Source organism: Hylobates moloch, unplaced genomic scaffold (genome assembly GCF_009828535.3).
Source record: "Hylobates moloch isolate HMO894 unplaced genomic scaffold, HMol_V3 SCAFFOLD_10, whole genome shotgun sequence".
Taxonomy (NCBI): domain Eukaryota; kingdom Metazoa; phylum Chordata; class Mammalia; order Primates; family Hylobatidae; genus Hylobates; species Hylobates moloch.
Genome location: NW_026652285.1, coordinates 14,177,521 through 14,199,276, shown reverse-complemented (window position 1 = coordinate 14,199,276; position 21,756 = coordinate 14,177,521). Strand labels below are relative to the sequence as shown.

The 21,756-nt window shown below is 52.5% G+C and overlaps 2 protein-coding genes across 2 annotated transcripts; both read right to left on the bottom strand.

Moving 5' to 3' along the window:
- Nucleotides 1–1,714: 1,714 nt before the first annotated feature.
- Nucleotides 1,715–9,381, bottom strand: MRM1 (mitochondrial rRNA methyltransferase 1). The gene is made up of 5 exons (XM_032163066.2): nucleotides 8,615–9,381; nucleotides 8,321–8,414; nucleotides 3,033–3,165; nucleotides 2,817–2,936; nucleotides 1,715–2,589 (listed from the first exon to the last, which is right to left on the bottom strand). The coding sequence occupies exons 1-5, from the start codon at nucleotides 9,154–9,156 to the stop codon at nucleotides 2,417–2,419; spliced, it is 1,062 nt and encodes a 353-aa protein (XP_032018957.1). The 5' UTR covers nucleotides 9,157–9,381; the 3' UTR covers nucleotides 1,715–2,416.
- A 748-nt stretch (nucleotides 9,382–10,129) lies between these two features.
- On the bottom strand, nucleotides 10,130–19,061 carry DHRS11 (dehydrogenase/reductase 11). The gene is made up of 7 exons (XM_032163065.2): nucleotides 18,747–19,061; nucleotides 15,715–15,924; nucleotides 12,649–12,743; nucleotides 11,856–11,985; nucleotides 11,153–11,245; nucleotides 10,879–10,944; nucleotides 10,130–10,754 (listed from the first exon to the last, which is right to left on the bottom strand). Exons 1-7 carry the CDS (start codon nucleotides 18,891–18,893, stop codon nucleotides 10,713–10,715), a joined length of 783 nt encoding a protein of 260 aa, XP_032018956.1. The 5' UTR covers nucleotides 18,894–19,061; the 3' UTR covers nucleotides 10,130–10,712.
- Nucleotides 19,062–21,756: the final 2,695 nt, after the last annotated feature.

The following is a 21,756-nucleotide window of genomic DNA, read 5'->3' as shown; positions in this document are numbered from 1 at the left end:
CCAGTCTGGGCAACAGAGCAAGACTCCGCCTCAAAAAAAGAAAAAATAAAAATCAACACATGGCCCCTTCTCCAGAGATTCTGATTTAATCAGTCAGGTGCTTCTGGGCTTCTGAAATATTAAAAATATCCTCCTCCTTGACCCCAGTGACAAGCCAAAGTGAAACATCACTACACTAGGTGCTTGGCCAAGAATGAAGCAGGGATGGGTCAGAGCCTGCGTGGCAGTCAGGGACAGGGAGCTCAAGGGGGGCAGATGCTGATCAGTGCAGTTTATGAAGGAATTCTGTCCTCTTTCTTGAAAGGAGTAACTTTGACTTTAAAAAGATCTTAGGCCGGGCGCGGTGGCTCACGCCTGTAATCCCAGCACTTTGGGAGGCCGAGGCGGGTGAATCACGAGGTCAGGAGATCGAGACCATCCTGGCTAACGCGGTGAAACCCCGTCTCTACTAAAAATACAAAAAATTAGCCGGGCGCAGTGGCGGGCGCCTGTAGTCCCAGCTACTCGGGAGGCTGAGGCAGGAGAATGGCGTGAACCCAGGAGGCAGAGCTTTCAGTGAGCCAAGATCACGCCACTGCACTCCAGCCTGGGCGACAGAGCGAGACTCCGTCTCAAAAAAAAAAAAAAAGATCTTAGGCCCTTTTTAGGCCAGGTTCACACCTGTAATACTGGCACTTTGGGAGGCCGAGGCGGGCAGATCACCTGAGGCCAGGAGTTTGAGACCAGCTTGGCCAACACAGTGAAACGCCATCTCTACCAAAAAAATATAAAAATTAGCTGGGCATGGTGCACGTCTGTAGTCCCAGCCACTCGGAAGGCTGAGGCAAGAGAATCACTTGAACCTGGGAGGCAGAGGATGCAGTGAGCCAAGATCGCGCCACTGCACTCCAGCCAGAGCGACAGAGTGAGACCCTGTCTCAAAAAAAAAGGAGCTTAGGCCCTTTTTAAACAACTTCAAGTATTGCTCTAAATTGGCATCGCCATTAGAATTCTGAGACAAATCCAGTGCAGATGGATTCCAGAGAAAAGTGGAGTACTATTTATTGAGCACCTAATACATATGAGTTCCTATGGCCCTCCATATTCTCCCAACAATCCAGGAAGGTAGGATTATTCCCCTTTGGGCACCGAGGCCCAGGTGGGTAAGGAGCCCGCCCAAGGTCACATAGCAGTCAGGATTGCAATTTCGGGGTTGCTATCCTCCAAAGCCATGCTCCAGGAGGGGAGATTTTTGTCTCTTAGAAGCCATCTGGCAATGTCTGGAGACATTTCTGGTTTCATGATGGGGGGTCATACTACAGGCATCTAGTGGGTATAGGTCGGGGATTCTGCTAAACATCCTACAGTGCACAGGATGGCTCTCACAACAAAAAATTATCTGGCCCAAAATGTCAAGGGTGTGGAAGTTGAGTCCACCTGCCCTAGTGGTGATGCTCAGCCTTGGCTGCACATTAGACCAGTGCTGGCGCTTTCGAAAGCCGGATGCCAGGCGGCGCCACACCCATCATGTCAGACTCTCTGGTGTCAGTGTTGGTTTTTTTTAAAGCATGCCAGGTGGTTCCAATGTGCCACCAGGACAGAAACACTTCTATGTTCCTCACACTGCTGGCTCCTGCTGCTTTCCTGGGACCCGAGGGGAGGAGTGTACAAACAACGGCAAGCCTGCTCCCAGTTCCTCCCCTTGAGGGGAACTGACTCAGTCACCCACGGGGGGCCCCCGTGGGGTGGGAGGTGTTTGCTAATTTCCCGTCGCCTCTCATGGGGCTGCAGCCAAGAGTCTCCCCGCAAGGAGGCTGTGGAAGCTGCCTGAAGACTGGACCGAAGAGTGAGGCTGCCACCTAATGGAGGAATTGGCCAGAATCTCTCACGTGCTGAGTGACGTTTTATTTGAGCCTCACAACAACCCTGTGAGGTAGGTGCAGAGTCCCGAGGCACAGAAAGATGAAGCCTGTGCTGAAGGCCCTAGGGCTGGGCCGTGTGTGGACCTGAGGTGCGCACTGTCTACCCCACATCAGGCCCCGCCCTCCTCCCCCCACATTCTCACACACACATTTGCCACAGGCAACGACTGGTTCAAGAGGAACGGGTCCCCTGGGCTGGGCTGCCTGCCTCTCTGCAGATGTCTAAACTTTCCCTCAACTTCCAGGCAGGGCCTGGGAGGACAGATTCCCTCCATGTTGGCCATCATGGCTTCCCATGGAAATTAACAAACTACCATGTCCTACTACAGGTCCAACATCACAGTAGGAAACAGCTTCCTCTGGTCTCCACCGCAGTCCCCTTCCCCCCACCCAGACTGTGGTCAATAAACATGGGCCTGGTGCACACTCAGGCAGAGGCTCCCGCACACTGCAGCAGGTGGAGGCAGGTGCGGCCGTCCCTGACTCCAGCACGTGAACATTGTGGACAGTCCACGTCAGCCCTCATTTTGCCTCTCTTTCTCTGATCCTGAAGACAGCCCTGGGTGCTGAGCCATGCTGAGTCCTTCAGACCTGGCTGAGGGTTCTCGGGGGTCTTGGAGAAGCTGCCTCCTCTCCCCCTCTGTGGGGAAACCCTTCCTCTGGTTGCAAATGGAGTGAAGAAGAATTCCTGCACAGACACAAGGACAAGGGAAGTGAGGACGGAGGAGAGCGTTGATGTTTAGAGACCTAGACACGTGTCAGGCAGCCCCTCATCTCATCAACAGGATGTAATTTCCCCATTTTGTACATAAAGCAACTGAGGCACACAAACAGCCAGCAAATGGGATTAGAGGGCATCAAATCCCACCTGTGTGATTAGAGGGAGCGAGGAAAGGGAAAGGGGAGTGGACTCACCTGCAGCCACAGAGACGTTCAAGGACTCAAGTCCAGGAGGCAGCTGGCGCCGGGGCAGGATGGTGAGGAGAAGCTGGCAGGAGGCCTGCACCTCCTCGGACAGACCTGAGCCCTCATTCCCTGCAGGGCGTGGGGCCGAGGGTTAGGGTTGCCCAGCTGGACACCCAATTGCTCGGGAAATGTAATCTGGGCACAAACGCAGGGACATCCACCTACCCAGCACAAGGAGAGTAGGCCGATCCCAGAGGAACTCCAAGCAACTCGTGATGGGGATCTCGGAGGACTGGGGATCCTCTGCGCTTGGGCAGCCCACCGTGCCAGCCACGAGCCAGCCCTGCTGGGCTTTGGTCTGAAAGGGGGAAGAAGATATGTTCTAATTCTTTTTTTATTTTAATTTTGAGATAGGGTCTTACCTCGCTCAGGCTGGAGTGCAGTGGCACAATCACAGCTCACCGCAGCCTCAACCTCCTGGGTTCTGGTGATCCTCCCACCTCAGCCTCCCAAGTAGCTGGGACTACAGGCACTCGCCATCCCACCCGGCATTTTTTTTCGAGACGGGGTTTCGCCATGTTGCCCAGGTTGGTCTGGAACTCCTGGCTTCAAGCGATCCTCCCGCCTTGGCCTCCCAGAGTGCTAGGATTACAGGCGTCAGCCACCATGCCTGCCTCTCCTATTCTAATTCATCAAATCTTCATCAGAGGCCATACGCGGTGGCTCAAGCCTATAATTCCAGCACTTTGGGAGGCTGAAGCAGGCAGATTACCTGAGGTCAGGAGTTCAAGACTAGCCTGGCCCAGGCACGGTGGCTCACGCCTATAATCCCAGCACTTTGGGAGGCCAAGACAGGGGGATCACCTGAGGTTGGGAGTTTGACACCAGCCTGAACAACATGGAGAAACCCCGTGTCTACTAAAAATACAAAATTAGCTGGGCGTGGTGGCGCATAGCTGTAATCCCAGCTACTCAGGAGGCTGAGGCAGGAGAATCGCTTGAACTCGGGAGGCAGAGGCTGCAGTCGCAGAGGCTGCAGTCAGCTGAGATTGCGCCATTGTACTCCAGTCTGGGCAACAAGAGGGAAACTCCATCTCAAAAAAAAAACAACAAAAAACAAAAAACAAAACAAAAAAAACCAGGTGCAGTAGCTTACGCCTGTAATCCTAGCAGGGACTACAGTGCCTGTAGTCCCAGCTACTTGGGAGGCTGAGGTGGGAGGATCACCAGAACCCAGGAGGTTGAGGCTGCGGTGAGCTGTGATCGTAATTTGGGAGGCCGAGGCGGGTGGATCACCTGAGGTCAGGAGTTTGAGACCACCCTGGCTAACATGGTGAAACCCCATCTCTACTACAAACACACAAAAAATTAGCTGGGTGTGGTGGCAAATGCCTGTAGTCCCAGCTACTTGGGAGCCTGAGGGAGGAGAATCGCTTGAACCCGGGAGGCGGAGGTTGCAGTGAGCTGAGATCGTGCCACTGCCTCCAGCCTGGGCAACAGAGTGAGACTCCACTCCGTCTCAAAAAAAAAAAACAAAACCTGAGCAACATGGTGAAACTCTGTCTCTACTAAAAATACAAAAATCAGCCTGGCCTGGTGGTGGGTACCTGTAATCCCAGCTACTCAGGAGACACGAGAATCTCTTGAGACCAGGAGGTGGATGTTGCAGCGAGCTGAGATTGCGCCACTGCACTCCTGCTTGGGTGACAGAGTGAGACCCCCATCTCAAAAAAAAAAAAAAAAATCTCCATCAGAGCCCTGGCCAAGGAGGAGCCCAGCCTTGCCTATACATTCATTTATTTGCTGATCCAGTCAATTAGTCAATAGTTATTAAGCACCTAGCACGGGCTCTATTCTAGGCACTGGGGACAGGGCACTGAACAAAACAAAACAGACCAAAATCCCAGCCTTGTGGAAGGGCAGGTGGGGATGGACTCACTGAGGTGACATTTGAGTGCAGACCTGAAGGAGGAGGAGGAAGAGGAGCACCGTGCAGACATCTGGGGCAAGAACACTCTAGGCAGAGAGATCAGCAAGCACAGAGGCAGGTGCCTCCCTGGCATGTTTGAGAACAATAAGGTGGCCAGTGGGAAGAGAGGCGTCAAGACAGAAGAGGGAACAACAGCCACATGAGGTAGGGTCTCCAGGGCTACTGCGAGGACTCTGGCTTTGAATCTGAGCGGTACAGAGGCTTTGAAAGGTTTTCAGCAGAGAAGTAACATGGTCTGACTTCAACAGAATCACTCTGCCTGCTGTGCTGAGAGCCAAGGGCAGAAGCAAGGAGGCCAGGTGGGAAGTTCCTGCAATAACGGTCAACAGATGATGGTGACTTGCTTGGGCGAGAGTGGTAGCAGTGGAAACAGGGAGAAATGGTGATAATACGGAAATAACTTCAGTTAAGGATGATGCCAAGGTTTTTGACCTGAACAACCAAAGGGATGGAGTTGCTCCAGAAGGAACAAGTGCTCAGTTTTAGAAATGTTAGGTTTGAAATGCCCACCTGACAGCAAAACAACAACAACAATAACAACAACTGTGGAGTAGGCAACTAGATGAGTGAATCTGGAATTCAGAACCAAGGTCCAGGCTAGAGTATACACTTGGGCGGGAATTTGAATTCAGATAGTATTTAAAGCCATGAGACCAGATGAGACCAACAAGAAATGAACATATACGGAAAAGAGATCCAGGACCAGGTGAGGTGGCTCACGCCTCTAATCCCAGCATTTTGGGAGGCTAAGGCAGGAGGACTTCTTGAAGCCAGGAGTTTGAGACCAGCCTGGGCAACAAAGTAAGACCTCATCTCTACAAAAAAAAAAAAAAAAGAAAAAAGAAAGAAAAAAATTAGGTGTGATGGTGTGCACCTGTATCTCCAACTACTCAGGAGGCTGAGGTGGGAGGATGGCTTGAGCCCAGGAATTCGGAGGCTGTACTGAGCTGTGATTGTGCCACTGCACTCCAGGCTGGGCAACACAGCAAGACCCCATCTCTCTCTCTTTTTTTTTTTTTTTTGAGATAGAGTTTCACTCTTATTGCCCAGGCTGGAGTGCAATGGTGCGATCTCGGCTCACTGCAACCTCTGCCACCTGGATTCAAGCAATTCTCCTGCCTCAGCCTCCCGAGCAGCTGGGATTACAAGTGCCCGCCACCATGCCCAGGTAATTTTTGTATTTTTAGTAGAGACAGGGTTTCACCATTTTGGCCAGGCTGGTCTCGAACTCCTGACCTCAGGTGATCCACCTGCCTCAGCCTCCCAAAGTTCTAGGATTACAGGCGTGAGCCACCATGCCTGGCCAAGACCCCATCTCTTAACAACAACCGCTCCTGGCCAAGACCTCATCTCTTTTTTTTTTTTTATTGACATGGAGTCTTACTCTGTCACTCAGGCTGGAGTGCAGTGGCACGATCTCGGCTCACTACAACCTCCACCTCCCGGGTTCAAGCAATTCTCCTGCCTCCGCCTCCCAAGTAGCTGGGACTACAGGCACGAACCACCACACCCAGCTAATTTTTTGTGTGTTTTTAGTAGAGACAGGGTTTCACCGTGTTAGCCAGGATGGTCTTGATCTCCTGACCTCATGATCTGCCTGCCTCAGCCTCCCAAAGTGCTGGGATTACATGTGTGAGCCATCGCGCCCGGCTGACCCCATCTCTTAACAACAACAACAGAAGAGATCCTAGGACTAAAATCTGGGAAATGCTAATGCTCGGATGTCAGGGAGTTGAGGAAGAACCACTAAAAATGTCTCTCAGAGAGGACATGGTGAAGCAGAAGGAAAGCAGGTAAAGTGTTTCAAGGAGGAAGGAGTGGTCAACTGTGCCAGCTGCTACAGATGGGTCAAGTCAGAAAAGAATTGAGAACAGACCCTGCAATGCAGCAACATGGAGGCCACTGGTGACCTTGACGAAGCCTTTGATTCCGTGTGAGAGGAAGAGCTGACTGGTGTGAGATCAAGAGCGTGAGAGGGGAAGTTTGCTTGCAAGCTGAAAAGAGTGTAAGAGAAAAGTGGATGCTGCAGGAACAGGAGGAAAATTGCTAGAGCAGTGTCTCTGAGTATGCAGGAAGGGATGGGGCCCCAGCACAGGCCCCTGCTTGGGGCACCTCCAGCTCTTCCACAGCAACAGGCGGACGACACTCTCCAGGCCAGATGCTGATGACAGTAGGGAGATGTGATGACTGGAGCTTAAGTGGATGTTCTGCAGTGTTTCTGTGTTTTCAGAAGCTACCTGTTCAGGGGCTGGAAGTGATGAGTGGGAACCTCATCTCCTATCAGGCTTGGAGAAAGGGGCTCTCTACAAAAAAGTGAAGCCAAAAAATGCTTCTAGATATGTGCTGTTCAATATAGTAGCCACTGGCTACATGTGGCTATTAAGCAATTGAAAGGTGGCTAATTCAAATTGAGGTGTGTTGTATGTAAAACATTTTTTAAAGGAATGTAAAATATTTCATTAATAAAATTTTTTAAAGGCCAGGTGCAGTGGCTCACGCCTGTAATCCCAGCACTTTGGGAGGCTGAGGCGAGTGGATCGCTTGAGGTCACGAGTTCAAGAACAGCCGGACCAACATAGTGAAACCCCATCTAAATACAAAAAAAAAAAAATTTAGCCGGGCATGGTGTGTGCCTATAATCCCAGCTACTTGGAAGGCTGAAGCAGGAGAATCGCTTGAACCCAGGAGGCAGAGATTGCAGTGAGCCAAGATTGCACCACTGCACTCCAGCTTGGGCAATAAGAGCGAAATTCTCTCAAAAAATTAATAATATTAATAATAATTAAAATGATTACATGTTAAATTGATATTATTTTGGATATACTGGATACAATTTATTTAAAATGTCATCTCTTTACTTTTCAATGTGGCTACTAGAAAAGCTAAAACTACCTGTTTCTCACACCATATGTTTATTGGACAGCATTGTTCTAGACAGAGCTCTCCGCCTTCTTAAGAGGGAAATTTCTCACCGTGCAGTTGGGGTGGGGGTTGGGAGGGGTATGGTCAGAGGGGATTCCATATGCAGAGCAATACTGCCCCCTTATGTCCAGCGAGGGAAGCACAGCTGAAGACAAACGGATGGGAGAGGGGTTTCCAAGGTTTGTCTCTTGCTAGATATTAATGGCATACAGATCTCCTTGTTCAAACATCCTTTCAAGCTGTGCCCTATTCGAGGAACTCAGGTCTCCTGTCCACCAGCTCCCCACAGCTGAACAAAATGCATTTACTGAAGCCCGACCTGGTAGGCAAGTAGACACTGAGGCTGACTTACAGAAGAGGCAAAGTGATGCATACCTGGGGAAGGGGTGCCGGAAAGGGTACGACGCTAGGAAGAATTCAGATAATGCTCCATTTGCCGTTTTAAAAACTCCAGGACACTTCCATCCCCAGAGGGGTTTATAAGGCCAAAGGAAGCGGTGCCAACATGCCCCTTTCTCTCCCTCGCCAGGGGCTAGCTTCGTCCCCTTGAAACGGCTGAGCTGGGCTTATATCTGTTCCTTCCCCTTTTGCCCCTCATTACCTGTAAAAATCCGGTGAGGTCATCAGTGGAGAACACGTCCATCACCTCCATAGCCCCCGCGCTGGACTTGCTGACTACTGGAGTGAGCGGGCAGCTGCAAGGTTTCCCCGTTCCCCGCATTAGGCTGGGCCATCTCAAGCCCGGCTCCCCACCCTCCTAGGGCTCCCAAGGGCTAGGGGGGTGAGAGTTCTAGGACAGGTAAGTCTGGCTAAGGGATCACCCAAGGGCCAAGGTGCTTAGGAACTCGGCTGCGTCTCCAAGTTGGGGCACATAGAGAATGAAGGACGTCCGTGCCTGTTTCTCCGGCTGGTGATGACCTTATCCACTCCGAGGAAGTGTGCGGAACGCAGCACAGCCCCAAAATTCCGGGGATCCTGGATCCCATCGAGGACGAGCCACAGCTGCTGGGGGTCGTCGCCTGGGCTCGCCTCCCCGGCCTCTCTCCAAGGCCGGAGCCGCAGCGGGCTCACCTCCATGCAGACACCCTGGTGGACCTGGTAGCGGCACATTGTGTCCAGTTTCTGCCGTCTGGGCCGCAGAACTGGAATGTCCCGCGCCTCGGCCATCCGGAGCAGCTCGGCCCGCTTCCCCTGCAGCCCAGCTTTACCCGCCTGGAGCAGGAGCCGGGCCACGGAGCGGCGGGCGGCCTGCAGAGCCAGGAGACACGGGGACAGGCCAAACAGAAGCTCCAGCCGAGAGGTCGGCACCAGGTCATCCAGCAGCAAGCGGCTTAGCTCCTCCCCACCAGGCCGCTCCCCATGCCGCGATGCCTGGGAGAAATGACGGGTGACGAGGCGACCCCAGGTCGCGCCCCGGACCGTCGAGAGGAATGCCATGGCGCAGCTCCCGCCAGGGACTCGATGCCCCTTGCTGCGTCCCCGGGAGCGGTAACCCGCGCCGCAGTTCGCTCCCAGGCTCCCAACACCGAGGTGAAGGGTACTCGACAGCTGTCTCCGCCGAGCTCTCTCGGACAGGAACAGCCCAGATTACCCACAACTGGACTACCGAGCTACGACCACCCCCTCCCAGGCTCCCACGTGGGTTCCTTCGCTTCCGGGTTCGGGAGCCCGCCCCTCCCCGGCCCCTTCCTGATGGCGTTTTGCGCATGCGCGGCTGCCAGGCTGTCCCCACAGCGCCTCCCGCACGGCTAGAGGAGCGGCGAGCTGAGCTGGCCGTTCTACCGGCTGCGTCCTATGTTCCTCGAGGTCCCAGGAGGCCGGGGACCGCATTCACCCACGCACCAGTGAAGGGCCCTTTAAGGAGATGGGTTGGCCTTCCTGGTCAACCAATTCAGTCTTGTTGCCTCCCTCCCCACATCCCGGCGCTGGTGATTTTTCCCAGAACTTCTCCTCACTAGCCCATCACCAGCCAGCAGGAGGACCCCGACAGTCACTTCCTATCCCGGGCCGCTGATTCTCTTCCTAAGTGACTCTGAGCCTGTCATGTGCCTGCTGACAAGCCCACTAACGCCCCCGTCCCACAGGTAATGGCGAGACTCTTTTGCGCAGCACTCAGCCCCCCAGCGATCCAGGAAGGCAGGAAGGAGCTGCCTCTTCAGCCCCATCTTGCTCATGTGCTTAAGTTCTGTGCCGTTCGCACAGCACTGCATGCTCTTCCAGGCCTCTCAGCCTTGCACATTTTCAAGGCCCAAACAAACCCATTCCTGCTACCTAAGGTAATCCATACTCCCATGAGTGAGGCCCCCAATCCACCCACCTGCGACCTACCTGGAAGAAATTCTGAGACACAAGCACCCCGGATCACAGAGAAGGGGAAAGAATGGAAAGACACTCCTGAAGCCAAGGCAGATTGATTGCGATTTTTCTTTTTTAATGATCACCATGAAATCCACCGGGCCAGGCCCTTGTGTTCTGCTGCCATAGTCAGAGTGGAGGGATGACCCCACGAGGGGACAAGAAGCCAAGACTGGGCTGGGGAGCCGAGAAGGAGAAAGATAAGGGGGAGAGGGTGCAGTGGGGCAGGCAGAGGAGGAAGTCTGGAGCCCTGGATAACCACACAGATATAAGGTGAGGGCCTCCCTCTGCCACCCCAGCCCTGAGCCACAGACGTTGAGGTGCAAGAAGATGGGGGGGATTTTGGCCACAACTCCTTTCCCATGTCAAAGGGAAGAGACTGAGAGCAGACAAAGGCCAAGGTGCCCGGGGCACAAGAACAAGTTAACAAGTAAAACAATTAGGGACACCACCTCCTTTCCCCAGCCCATTTTTCACATTTACAACCGAACAATTTGACAAGATGATATAAAAATCTCAAATTTTCTAGGGGTGTGGACAGGAAGTGGTATCTAGTGATCCAGAAATCAACACCTAAAATCCAGAGGCAGGAGGCAAGCCATGAAGGGTGGGGAGGGAAGGAGGAGCTCCCACAGTCACTAGGTCACCTGCTCCGTGGGCCTCATCTGGATGTCTCCAATCTGTGGAAGGCACAAGGCATGAGGCAGCTGTGACACTCTCCTCTGGCCCTGCAGGGCTCCCTGCTCCCCTCCTCTGGGGCTGGTTGGGTTCCTCCAGTGAGTAGACAGTCAGGGCCAGACTCACCTGGATGTGTGCGGGGGTGCTGAGGACGTAGATAACAGCCTCGGCCACATCCTCGGGTTTCAGACACTGAGAGCATCAGGGGAATGGGTTGAGACAAGGACAGAATGGACTCAAATTCCCTCCCACCACTGAGCTCCTCTGCGGCATCCACACATCCACCCCAACCCTCCAGGAGGAGCCACAAAGGCTGGAAGGGTGGAGTCTGAAGGCCGAGCTTCCCTCTGCCTTCATTTAGGGAGTCAGTGGCTTCACCAGGCCCAGAGGGAGGCCCCACCTTCATTTGCTCATAGGCGGCAGCTGCCTTCTCAGGGTCCTTGTCGTGGAGTCTGAAGGCGAATTGTGTCTCCACCACACCTGGAGAGATGCACTGGGCCAACAGAGAGGGCCTTCTCAGGGGCTGAGCTTTGCCAGGCCTTGGGGAGGTCGAGGGGAGAGGATGGAGGCCACAGAACCCCAGCTTCACAGTGATGGCTTCCCGACATCCGGCAGCCACCTCCTCCCTCTGAAGCTGCCACTGGCAGTGACCACAATGATACCTACCATCTACAGAGCCTTTCCTATATGTCAGGTAAACGTTTTACAAAAAAGTGTCCCTGAAAAGCTCATATCTCCTTTTCACATGTGAGAAGGCCGAGGCTTAGGGAGGTTCAGTGACTCGCTCACGATCATGCAGCCTTCAAGAGAAGAGCCTGGAGTCCCAGTTTCCAGCCACTGTGCACCTGGTTTCCCACAGTCCCTTGCTTTCCCTCAGGTCAGCCCCCTCCCAGCTCAAAGTCTAAGTCTGGTCGTTGGCTCCTGGATCAGTGAAATGAGGAAATGAAGGGCTGCATAGGGCCATGCCGGGAGCAGCAGCAGTGCCCAGTCCACTCCCAGGAGCTCTAAGTGGCACATTCTTAACATGGGTTTCCTGAACAGTGTGTGCGGGTGGGGAGGGCCTGCGCCACCCTGTCCCCACCAGGGCTAGGCCACAGCCTCACCGTGGCTCGGATGTGGGTCTGGGCCTCCCGAAGCTCTTGCCTCAGTCCCTCTGTCAGCGCAGTGACGGCATACTTGGTGGCACTATAGAAGTGGGTCACAGACACGGGTACCACTCGGTGGCCAGACATGCTGGGTGGGGAGAGGAAGGGGAAAGAGGAGAGAATGAAGCTCCAGGGAGTCCAGTGGTGCCCCTGCCGTACCTGGTCAGCCCCACCACCCAGATGCCCATCGGGAAGACTTCTAAAGTGGACCTCTAGTGGCTATCCCACAGCTCACTAATCTAATTTTGGTTATCCAAACAGCTTTGGAAAACCCTCCTTTTCCTGGAAGTCGTCCCTAAGCTGACGACAGAATGCACTCTCCTGGTGGTGCACAATGTCAGAATTCTCTCCATCTAATCTGTATGTTCACTGATATGGTTTTATTGGGACATCTCAGGGCAGGCAGAGGCCATGTCCGCCCTCAGACTGAGGCTCCCCAGTGGCAGACACTGTACATAGTACTCTTTGTGCCATGAGGTGGGGTTCATCCCCAGGCCTGAGGAATAGAGGCACTTAATCCCAGGAGAGGCCCCAGGCTTCAGCTGTAGAGGGAAGGGGCTGAGCTGCCCATTCCAGCCAACCAGGGGCTGGTACTTGACAACATTATTCTTTCCCTCACCATAATTGTGCCATTCAGGTATTAAATCCATATTTTCCCACCAAGGAAACTGAGGTCCAAAGAGGTCAGGTGAGCTGCAGCACATTACCCAGCCTGGTGGGTGAGTGGTACCCATTGGCCACCTGCCCTCACCTATTGATGTTAATGATGTGACCATCGTCCACATTCCGCTCCTTCATGGACTGGTAGGCTTCCCGTGTGCAGATGCTGAGGGCCAGCACGTTCACCTGCAGGCCAGGGAGGGCAATGAGGTGTCTCCACTCCAGCCCAGCTGAGCAAGTGATGGAGCCACAGAATGCTAGCGGGGAAGGGGGCAGTGTGGCATTCCAAAACAGTGTCCACGTCCTCCTGGAGACCAGCCACAGGCACAGGGCATCTTGTCTTCTACACGAGATGCCCCTCTCCCTAAAGCTGCAACCCCCAGTTGATAGCAGAGGTAGCTCCTCACCTGGCTGACCCCCCCAGTTCCTGAAAACAAGAATGGAAACCCTTCAAAGCCACTCCTGACCCAGGAGACTCTGTCTTGGCCATCTCCTCTATGAACAATAGCACAGACCCTCTAATTCCATAGGGAATCATTTCCATTTCTTCCCCCAAATACCCTACTCTTCTCTGTGACAGTATCTGGCCCTGCTCCCTCCTAAACTGCTCAAAATCCTTACCAAAATGGCTTACGAATCTCTCTCCTCCGGCACAGAGCCTAGCCTCTCCCTGCCTTCCTCAGCTACTCTCTGCTCCTTCCCCATCCCCTCCCTTGAGATGAGTGGAGAAGAGAAAGCCTGACCCTCCTTTCTATGCCTTCCTTTAACCTGGGTTCCATCTACAGGACTAGGCACGGAGACTCTAGAGGGTCAGGTAACTTGCCACTCCTACTCCCTCTGGTAGAGGTGACCTCCACATCCCCACCCTTCAGGGAACAGAGGTCTGAAGGCGTGTCTGCTGTAAAGCGCCTACGCTGCCCCACCTGTTGGCCCCACTCATTAGCCTCACCCAGAGGACAAGCAGAGATAAAGCTTTTAGCAGGTCCTCAGGCCTCTCCTCTTAAGAAAAGAGGGAACCAGCAGGAGATTAGATGTTTCTCTTAATGAGGTGTCAGAGCCTGCCACGAGGAACAGAACACTTTTGGTGTGAACCTGCCTTGGTGTTCATGGCAGTAGGAAGAGATGGGTACCGGGACAGGGAGGTTTCCAGCTGGGTTTCTCATCTTCTTGGCAATGTGGGCTTGTGAGGCAGAGAACTCAGCCCCTGGCAGGTAGAGTAGGAAAAATAGATCCCCTGGGACGAGGTGAGTAAATCTCCCAGGTCTAGGGTATCAGGGGCAGGGAAAGAGAAGATGCCTTATAGGATGATCCTAATACACTCAGATAATGTTCAAGCTGAAAGGATATGTAGGAATTTAATGTAAGTCCCTCATTTTACAGATGGGCGAGTTGAGGTCCAGGTTTAGAGACCCATGTGCTGTGGGTGAGGACCATGCCTCTGATCTCCAAGAAGGCTGAGAGGGCTTCATTTTCATGGCTTCATTTCCAGGCCCAAGCATCTATGAGGTGCTAAGTCTATTGTCAGCAGATGGGAAAGGATTGTGGGGAGAAAAGAACACCCCATTCACACACTGCTTTCAATTTCTCAGGATACTTTTATACTCTGCTATCACCCCATCATACCATCCAGAAGTTGAAAACCCACGTCCTGAAAGTTGGGTTTGGCCTGTGCATGGTTTCAAAACATTTTAAAAACCCTTCCAACATGTACTGGAAAGCTTCATTTATTCAATAACTATCTTTTGAGTGCTTATGGGATCAAGCCATAACAGAGAATAAAACAGATAAAAATCCTTGCCCTCATGGAGCTGACATTTTAGTGAACGGTGGTGGGGGGGGGGGGTGTCACATAAAATCAGACTCCCCACTTCTCTCAAAGAAATCATAAGATCAGCTGGGCGTGGTGGCTCACACCTGTAATCCCAGCACTTTGGGAGACCAAGGCAGGCGGATCACGAGGTCAGGCGATACAGACCATCCTGGCCAACATGGTGAAACCCCGTCTCTACTAAATACAAAAAAATTAGCTGGGCATGGTGGTGCACGCCTGTAGTCCCAGCTACTCAGGAGGCTGAGGCAGGAGAATAGCTTGAACCCAGAAGGCAGAGGTTGCAGTGAGCCAAGATCACGCCACTGTACTCCAGCCTGGTAACTACAGAGCAAGACTTCGTCTCAAAAACAAAATAAAAAATCAAATCAGGCCACACTGGGCCCACGCCACCATAGAGCAACTATGCAGTATTTGAGCAGTGGCTGTGTGCTTCCTCACACACCACAGACCCCTCCTAACCTCCCTCACTCCTCTATGTACCTACCTGGCCCCAGGGAACATTGGAGCTGTGACTCCAGATATTGATGATAGAGGTGTGTTCATCCCAATTAAATGTGACAAGACTGAAGCTCAAGGAAGGTCACATAGTTACTAGTGAGGCTAGGTAAGAATATCATCGCTTGTCTCTCTCTTCCTTTTCTTCCCATAACATCACGTTCCCAAGCACCCAGGCACAGGGCTGACAAGTGGGAAACATTCAACAGGCAGCAGTTCTCTCCCCTAACAATCTTTCTTCTAACACAAACAAATCACTCTAGGCTTTAAGAACTACCTCCAGGTCGGGCGTGATGTCTTATGCCTGTAATCCCAGCACTTTGGGAGGCCAAGATGGGCAGATCACCTGAGATCAGGAGTTTGAGACTAGCCTGGCCAACAAGGTGAAACCCCATCTCTACTAAAAATACAAAAAAATTAGATGGGCATTGATGGTGGGCGCCTGTAATTCCAGCTACTCAGGAGGCTCAAGCAGGAGAATCGTTTGAACCCGGGAAGCAGAAGTTGCAGTGAGCAGAGATCATGCCACTGCACTCCAGCCTGGGTGACAAAGCAAGACTCTCTCAAAAAAAAAAAAAAACAAACAAACAAACAACAACAAAAAAACTACCTCCAGGGGCTCAAAGAAGAGAAGAGCTGATATGGCCATTCATCCACTCTCTATCCCTCTGATAGGGCAAGAAGCCAAGAGAGTCAAGATGCCCCAGGTGGGAACCTGAAGCTCCCTCTTCCTAGATGTCCCATCCCCAGAAGCACTCTGGTTCACAAACCCCTGGCTCCCCTCTCTCCTCCCCACCCTCCACCTGGAAGATGGAGGCTTGGAGCTCTTACATTGAACATGTCCTTCCAACCGCTGGTGCTGCCTGAGAGCAGGGTGTCAGGCCGGGCCAAGCCGGCATTGTTGATGCAGATGTCTACACCGCTGTGCTGAGAACGGATAGCTGAGAACATGGAGAGGATGTCCTCTTCATTTGATAGGTCACATCTGTAGGGGATCAAAGTCCCGGGGTAGCCTGCACTCTTACATTCAGCAGCCAGCTCCTGTGAAACCCAACAGGGGTCTGACTGGGGTGAGCAGCTTACTCCCACGGCTCCCCAGCCAGCCTCAGACCCCCATCCCCGTCACACTCATAAAACACGCTCCTTTGGCAGCTGACTTTCAGCCATGTAGATGTTGGACTGCCCATCCCCTGAGTCTGTCCTCTTTGGTCAAAGTCTAAGGGATGACAGTGCTCCCTGAGTGATGAAGGGAAAAGGCTGTGATCAATGGAGAAACCTCACTATAAACTCAAGTCCTGGCTGGGCGCGGTGGCTCATGCCTGTAATCCCAACACTTTGGAAGGCCAAGGCAGGTGGATCAGCTGAGGTCAGGAGTTTGAGACCAGCCTTGGCTAACTTGGTGAAACCCTATCTCTACTGAAAATATAAAAATTAGCTGGATGTGGTGGCTACTTGGGAGGCTGAGGCATGAGAATCACTTGAACCCAGGAGGCGGAGGTTGCAGGAGTTGAGATCATGCCACTGCACTCCAGCCTGGGTGACAGAGCAAGACTGTGTCTCAAATAAATAAATAAATAAATTAATTAATTAATTCAAGTCCTGGGTGGAGCAGGGGCCAGGGACCTAGAGAATGGAGTGCTCTCTCTTTTCTGCCTCTTCGCCAACAGGAACACCTCTTCTGCCCATAGGTAATATGCGCCCCTCCACCACTTCATGCTTCTACACCAGTCCCAAGAGTCACTGGGCTGGTTAACCCAGCCTCTTCGCCTGCATTGTGTCAGCCAGTCCCTCATCTCTGAACTATTCCCCTCCCCTCGCAAACTGCAGCCAACTGGCTCAGAGTTCTCAGGCATGCCTTTCAACCAAGCCCAGCTGCCAATCTTCTCTCCCTACCTAAAGGAGGGGTCAGAAAGTCAGGACAGATTCTTTCGCTCTGAGCCCTGGTGCACCACCCTCCCCTCTGAGGTTTCTCAGGAGACTGAGGCAAGTCAGGTGGCAGGTGCCATTGAACACCCCCTGTGCATCTCCAGGCCCTCAGCATGCCAAGAAAGACCTAAGAAGGCAGAGCCACTGAGAGGCAGCCCAGGGTGAAGCTGACATTCAGAGGCATTAAGAAAATATGTTCTGTGGCCTTCTTTGGAAGCCAGTGACTGGGCAATTGAGCCTTGTGAAGGTGACTGTGTAGACGTGGGCGAGGGGGAGGGGGCGTGTGGTGCCCTAGAGGAAGGCCAGCTTGGCCAGCTGCCCTGGCCTGGAGCCCCTTCCTCCTCCCAAGCCGATCCAGGAATAAAGGACAGGATCGGGTGTCTTGGGACATTCTTTTCTGCTTTAACTTTCTGTGAGTTCAAAAGGTATAGTCCTCTGAGAATCAGAAACCCCCCTTCACCAGATTTTACCCACGTTTGATCACTTCAGGAAACAGGAGTTTTCTCTGTAGGAAGCTAGAACCCAAATTCTGCTTTAACATCAATGAATCAATCAATCAAAGCAGATTGTGGGCAAGGAAGACTTCAGCTCTCCCCTCCCCTGGCATACATCTTCCCACTTCCTCCTCTAGACTCAAAATTCCTGCCACAAGAAAACCAGAAGGGATGGGCTCAGAATGTATTTCTCCCTGTCACTGCCTTCCTGTTGCCCCACCTGTGCCACCTGATCTCCCTACCTCCCCTCAGTAATGATCTACAACATCATGTCACCCCCTCACAACAGGGGCATTCTCCTCTCAGACATGGAGTCACCCTGGGACTGAGTGATCAGCCTGGGGATCCCCTTGGGGCTCAGGCCCCCCGCCTTCCTGGCTAGCTTGCGGTAGGGGAGTAGGTGAGAAGGCAAGAGTGGCTTCAGAATTAGGGAATCCAGTTGTTTAATCCCTGGCCTGATCCTCTAGGCTCCAAGGCTGGGGCTGCGTCCTGAGCTCCTCAGAATAGGATAAAGGGAGGAAAGAGTGGGGCAGTGATGGAGCCAGGTGACCTTGGGATTATCTGGGTTATAAAGCGTACCTTTGGTCAGCAGCAGGGGAGGGGACAGTCCTCCTTCCTGTATACCTTCTCCCTCTGCCCCCACCCAAGGCCTCCTTACCCTTTCCCTGCTTGAGGACTTTGAGCACGGTGGAGATAAAGCCCTGCAGCTAAGCACTAGCCCGACACTGAGAGTGAGCTTGCAGGGCACATCCAGGGAGAGCCTAGGACAGAAATTCCTCCCTGCTCCAAAATGGCTATCTTGATTTTTCTCTGAGCTCTGAGGGCTCCCAACCCCATGTCAAGAGAAGAGTAAGGAGTTCCAGGCTGCTTTATCCTCTCAAGGTTTCCACCCTATTTCACCCACTCTGTTCGCCCCAAGAGAGTGGAGGAAGGCCCACTAATGAATATTCCATTCATTCCTCATGCCACTGGGCATGAGTTACCTCCGAGGTGAGGGGGCGGGGCTGAGGCTCTTCAGTAAAGCTCCCACCCCAACCCCACCCTCAGTCCTGGCTCCTGCCCATCTCGTTGGCCAGCCACCTTGCCCTGCGTGGTGGGTGACTTCTGGGGATTAGAGGCACTTGGCCGCCGGGGGCAAGAAGGCCACAGGGGCGAGACCACCACCCCCGACCTCCGGCTTCCCCCTGCTTCGGGCCAATACCCTGGGCAGACGCGAAGGGCGGGTGGGGAGATGCCGGGGTCGGAGATTCGGTAAATCGAGCAGGGGCTGTCAGGGGAAACGGCTCCTTCAAAGACGAGACTTAAGGGGAAGGGAGAAGCCTGCCTTAAGGGATCTGAGAGGCCGCCCCCACTAGAGCAAAGGGCCCCGGCGTGGCGGGCAAGTGAACCCGACTCCGGGGAAACGACCCGCCCGCGGCGTCCTCGCCCTCGGCCCGGCCTCACCTCGATGTTGCCCACGGTGCGAGCGCAGCCCACCACCTTCAGTCCCTGCTGGACCAGGGCCCGGGCCACGGCCGCGCCGATGCCCCCCGAGGCCCCCGTCACCAGCGCCAGCCGGTCGCGCCACCGCTCCATGCCGGGCCTGGCCATGGGCCCGCGCCGCCCGTCCGCCTCGCTGGACTAGCCCGGCACGGGGGTCGAGTTGCTGACGCCCGGCCGCTCTCCTGCCGTCGCCGACGACCAGCTCGCGTCCTAGCCGCGCCTAGACCCGCCAGAGTCCCGGCCTGCCTCCGGCCGGGACTCCACCCTCAGGCCCCCAGCGATCCGCCGTATCCAGTCGGAGGCCGCCGCGGCCCGGCTGCCCCGCCCCCTGAGGGAAGTTCCCGCCCCTTCCGCCCCTCTGCCCCGCCCCGGCATAGGGAAACCGGGCTGTGCGGAAGCTTCCCGGCAGCTGGCGGCGCCGCTTCCCCAGTGAGCGCTTCCCTTTGGGGTCAGGGAAACCGAGGTTTACCGGGGAGGCTCCTTCAGCCCCAAGGGCGCAAACTGAAGCGTCCCGCTTAGTCTCCCTTCTCTACTCCTGAACCCTAATGCCAGGATGAGGAATTAAGGGCACTTAAGGTGACTCCAACACTCTTCCACACCCTCCCAAACCCGCCGGTGGCTGATGGGAAGGGATTCAGCCCAGAAAATGCCGAGTGTCTCCGCCATCAATGCTGGGTGACCTTGGGAAGGACTTATTCACCCTACCTGATCCCGTGGCTTTACTAGCCACGGAGAACTGAAACACTCCAAAGTACACGTGTACTGGTGGATTCTGTCCCTAAATGGCCCACTGTGTCTAACTGCCCTAGACCCCCACCCTTACCCCTACCCCACTGTAGCAAATGTATCATGATATATGCCAAAGATTAAAACAGTAACATTTGCTGGTGTAGCAGGCATTTTAAATATAGTAACTAATCTACACAACCGCGCTGAGATAGCACATATCAGTATCTTAATTTTAAAGATGAGGCCGGGCACGGTGGCTCACGCCTGTAATCCCAACACTTTGGGAGGCCGAGGCGGGCGGATCACGAAGTCAGGAGATCGAGACCATCCTGGCTAACACGGTGAAACCCCGTCTCTACTAAAAATACAAAAAATTAGCCAGGCGAGGTGGCGGGTGCCTGTAGTCCCAGCTACGCGGCAGGATGAGGCAGGAGAATGGCGTGAACCCCGGGGGGCGGAGCCTGCAGTGAGCCAAGATCGCGCCACTGCACTCCAGCCTGGGTGAAAGAGCGAGACTCCGTCACGATAAAAAAAAATAAAAAAAAATAAAAAAAATAAAAAAAGAGTATACTGAGGTGGTGAAGCATGGTTTGGACCACAGGCAGTCCAGTCTTAGGCCAGGGATGTGCTCCTAAACTGTCTTCACATCATCATCGCTTCTTGGGTGGTTGGTTTTGTTCAGAGTAGAGCTCGCTTTACTAGAAGTGCTGAAAACTGCGTACTTAATATAGCCATTCTCTTAAAGAAAAAGCATCTTTGAATAACCACCTGACTCCCTTCCAGCAAGCAATTGAGTAAGCGGTGAATGCGGCTGGTTTATTCAAAAACACTCATTTGCCTATCCTGTTTGACCCCAATGGCAAAGATTAAAACTAAACTAAATCAGCCTTTGCTTTTAGGGATCTCAAAAGAACATTTGACTCTTAACAGTGGTGAAGAGGGGATTCACCTCTGAGCCAAGGGCTGTGGGAGACTCACAGTCATTTTTTAGATTCTGGGATGAAATCAAAAAGGGTCCAAGAGGAGTCCTTTTACCTCTGCCCCATTCCTATACAACATTTAGATTTGAAAGACAACTCAGGAGGTGGATCCAAGAAATGGCACTATGAAAATTTAATCTAAGTTTCTGCTGCTGCCCACTTGAAATCTAACTCAAAATCTGATTAAAAGCACACAAAATTCACTCCATCTCCATTGCACAGAAGTACTGATTGTCCCATGATTTTTATGGTGCCACCAAGTATTATAAACATGTAGACACAAATCTCTAAGCATCATGTGTCTACGGAGCTATTTGACTGGATCTTTTAAATGGCAGCGAAATGCTACTCCTGGGGGGAATTCTCTCCTTCAGTACTCACCGCTGTGACAGCAGTAAACTGTAAGACCACAGTGACTTTGTTACTGGATACCAGATAAGGCTGAACCTCACATGCACTTACACAGCCCACAATGTGGTTAGCTCTCAGTGCAGCCTTCTGAGCCCAGTCTTACATGTTGAGCAATTACTTATCGGGCAACCCTTGGTTGAAATTCTGCCAAGTTTTGTTTTTATTCTTCTAGGTCAATATGAACCTCTGAATTTAAGAAGTATTTTGTGTTACGTATTAGGGAACCTTTAATAATAGCAATTAAAGTCTCGTGGGAAAGTAAGATGGTAGCAAGTATTTAAAGTATCTCCTCAAAAGAAAAAGACTGGAAAACTGCTTTTCTCAGTTGTCAATTCTCATCAAAGGATTTTTGTCTTCAACAATCTGTATCTCTGTCCTTCATCCTTTCTAACATCAACACTGGCCAAGCATCAAGTCCACAAGTGGCAAATACTAAAGTACTGCCACATATTAAGTAGAAACAGATACACCAAATTTTACTGTGCATATTAATAAATATTCTTTATTTTAAATTTTGCACATTGCGCTTTAACATTACATCCAAACATTTTGCAAGTGGATGTCTACTTTGTAAAACCATATATTCAGCTCATTGTCATTTCTGTACAGAATTATAAGTACAACATTACTTTTTGCCACTAAGTTGCTTTAGTAAGTCTCACAGGAAGAGAAACATTTAATGAAAAGAGATGGCTTAAATCATATGGCAGGCCTGCGCAGCCACGCAACTAAAGACACAAGCCTGAAGAAAGAACAAACTAATGAGGATACCTCCACCGTCTCCCAAAACAAGAAAGAATCACATTGATTTAAGATAAAATTTTGCCATAAGTCACTAAATTAAGAGTTTT

Bases quoted from the DNA above. Each gene is read 5' to 3' on its own strand.
- MRM1 (XM_032163066.2), bottom strand. From the start codon at position 9,156: ATGGCATTCCTCTCGACGGTCCGGGGCGCGACCTGGGGTCGCCTCGTC. The intron at 8,415-8,614 runs GCACGGACGTCC...GAAACCTTGCAG, and splicing joins ATCACCAGCCGGAGAAACAG to CTGCCCGCTCACTCCAGTAG. The intron at 3,166-8,320 runs GTAATGAGGGGC...TCCCCCTTTCAG, and splicing joins ACCTCACCGGATTTTTACAG to ACCAAAGCCCAGCAGGGCTG.
- DHRS11 (XM_032163065.2), bottom strand. From the start codon at position 18,893: ATGGCCAGGCCCGGCATGGAGCGGTGGCGCGACCGGCTGGCGCTGGTG. The intron at 12,744-15,714 runs GTAAGAGCTCCA...CCTGGCCTGCAG, and splicing joins GTTGGAAGGACATGTTCAAT to GTGAACGTGCTGGCCCTCAG. The intron at 11,246-11,855 runs GTGAGGCTGTGG...CTGTTGGCCCAG, and splicing joins AGACCCACATCCGAGCCACG to TGCATCTCTCCAGGTGTGGT.